This window comes from Aplysia californica, unplaced genomic scaffold, assembly GCF_000002075.1.
Source record: "Aplysia californica isolate F4 #8 unplaced genomic scaffold, AplCal3.0 scaffold00286, whole genome shotgun sequence".
Taxonomy (NCBI): Eukaryota; Metazoa; Mollusca; class Gastropoda; order Aplysiida; family Aplysiidae; genus Aplysia; species Aplysia californica.
In genome coordinates, this window is record NW_004797556.1 from 86,036 (window position 1) to 87,110 (window position 1,075).

General features: G+C 37.3%; 1 protein-coding gene across 1 annotated transcript in view; it reads left to right on the plus strand.

Annotated features, from left to right (window-relative positions):
- Positions 1-1,075, plus strand: part of LOC101860260 — a gene marked incomplete in the record, with an annotated part of 44,256 nt that overhangs the window by 16,483 nt on the left and 26,698 nt on the right. The window contains 1 exon segment of the mRNA XM_005101505.3: positions 840-982. Coding sequence (XP_005101562.2) covers positions 840-982 — 143 coding nt within the window.

A 1,075-nucleotide genomic window follows, 5' to 3' on the forward strand; every position in this document is an offset into this window, starting at 1 on the left:
CTCTCTCTGTCTCTCTCTCTCCCTTTGTATATTTCTTTGTCTGTCTGTCTGTCTGTCTGTCTGTCTGTCTGTCTGTCTGTCTGTCTGTCTGCGTTCCTGCCTGTCTGTATATAGTTCTATCTATTTATCGATCTACCTGTCTTTCAATCACTTCCCATCTCTTATTTAATTCCTGTCTTTCTTTCTTTTCTCTCTTTCAGCTCCTATAAAATCAATATTTCACGAGCTCTTCAAATCTTAAGATTTATTCCTCTCTGGTGTTTTAAACTCATTTTATTCAGGGCTCGTCAGTCTTCACTTTTGATAAAATGCCGAATTAATAACACTCATTGAATGAATTATGAGATTAGAATATCTCGTGGAGTATTGACTACATTTAGACTCATGTAATGTTTATACTGAAAAATGCAAGATGTCAGCAAACATCCTTTGCGACGTGTTTTGGACTATTTTGGATTACAACAACCTTTTATGTCATCATCCACAGCTTAAACTCACAACAATATTGTTGTTTACATGTGACCACATTAATTGAATTTATGGGTGAAATACAGAAAGTTGTAAGTAGAGAGAGATTGGGTAAGATGTGTTTCATGAGACATACAGAAAAAAATACAAACAATTGGGAGTAAGAGAGGCAGAAAGCTTTATAATTTAGTGCTTTTAAAGCTACAATTAAAATATTTATGGGGTCATGTTTTGGTTCTATTTTGACACAGATGATTTCTGGAAAATTCGATGGCCAAAAGAACAAACTGATGGATCAGGAACGTTAATATACACGCACACTTTATTATTATTAGAAATCTATACTTTCAAATGATCATAATGCGTTTCAGGAAGTTCAATAAGGTGGATGTGGGCTCGAGCAAGGCAAACACTGCCGCAATCATGGAGGGAAAGCTGAAGGAAAAGCTGGAGTCTCTTGGTATAGCCGCTCTGTGTGTGGCACAGTCTGCCCCGATGGCCCTTCTCTCTGTCTGTGAGTACTCTTACCCCACTGTTTCTCTTTTTCGATTTCGAGCTCATTACCCCTTTCTTCTTCTTCTTCTTCTTCTTCTTCTTCTCTCTCTCT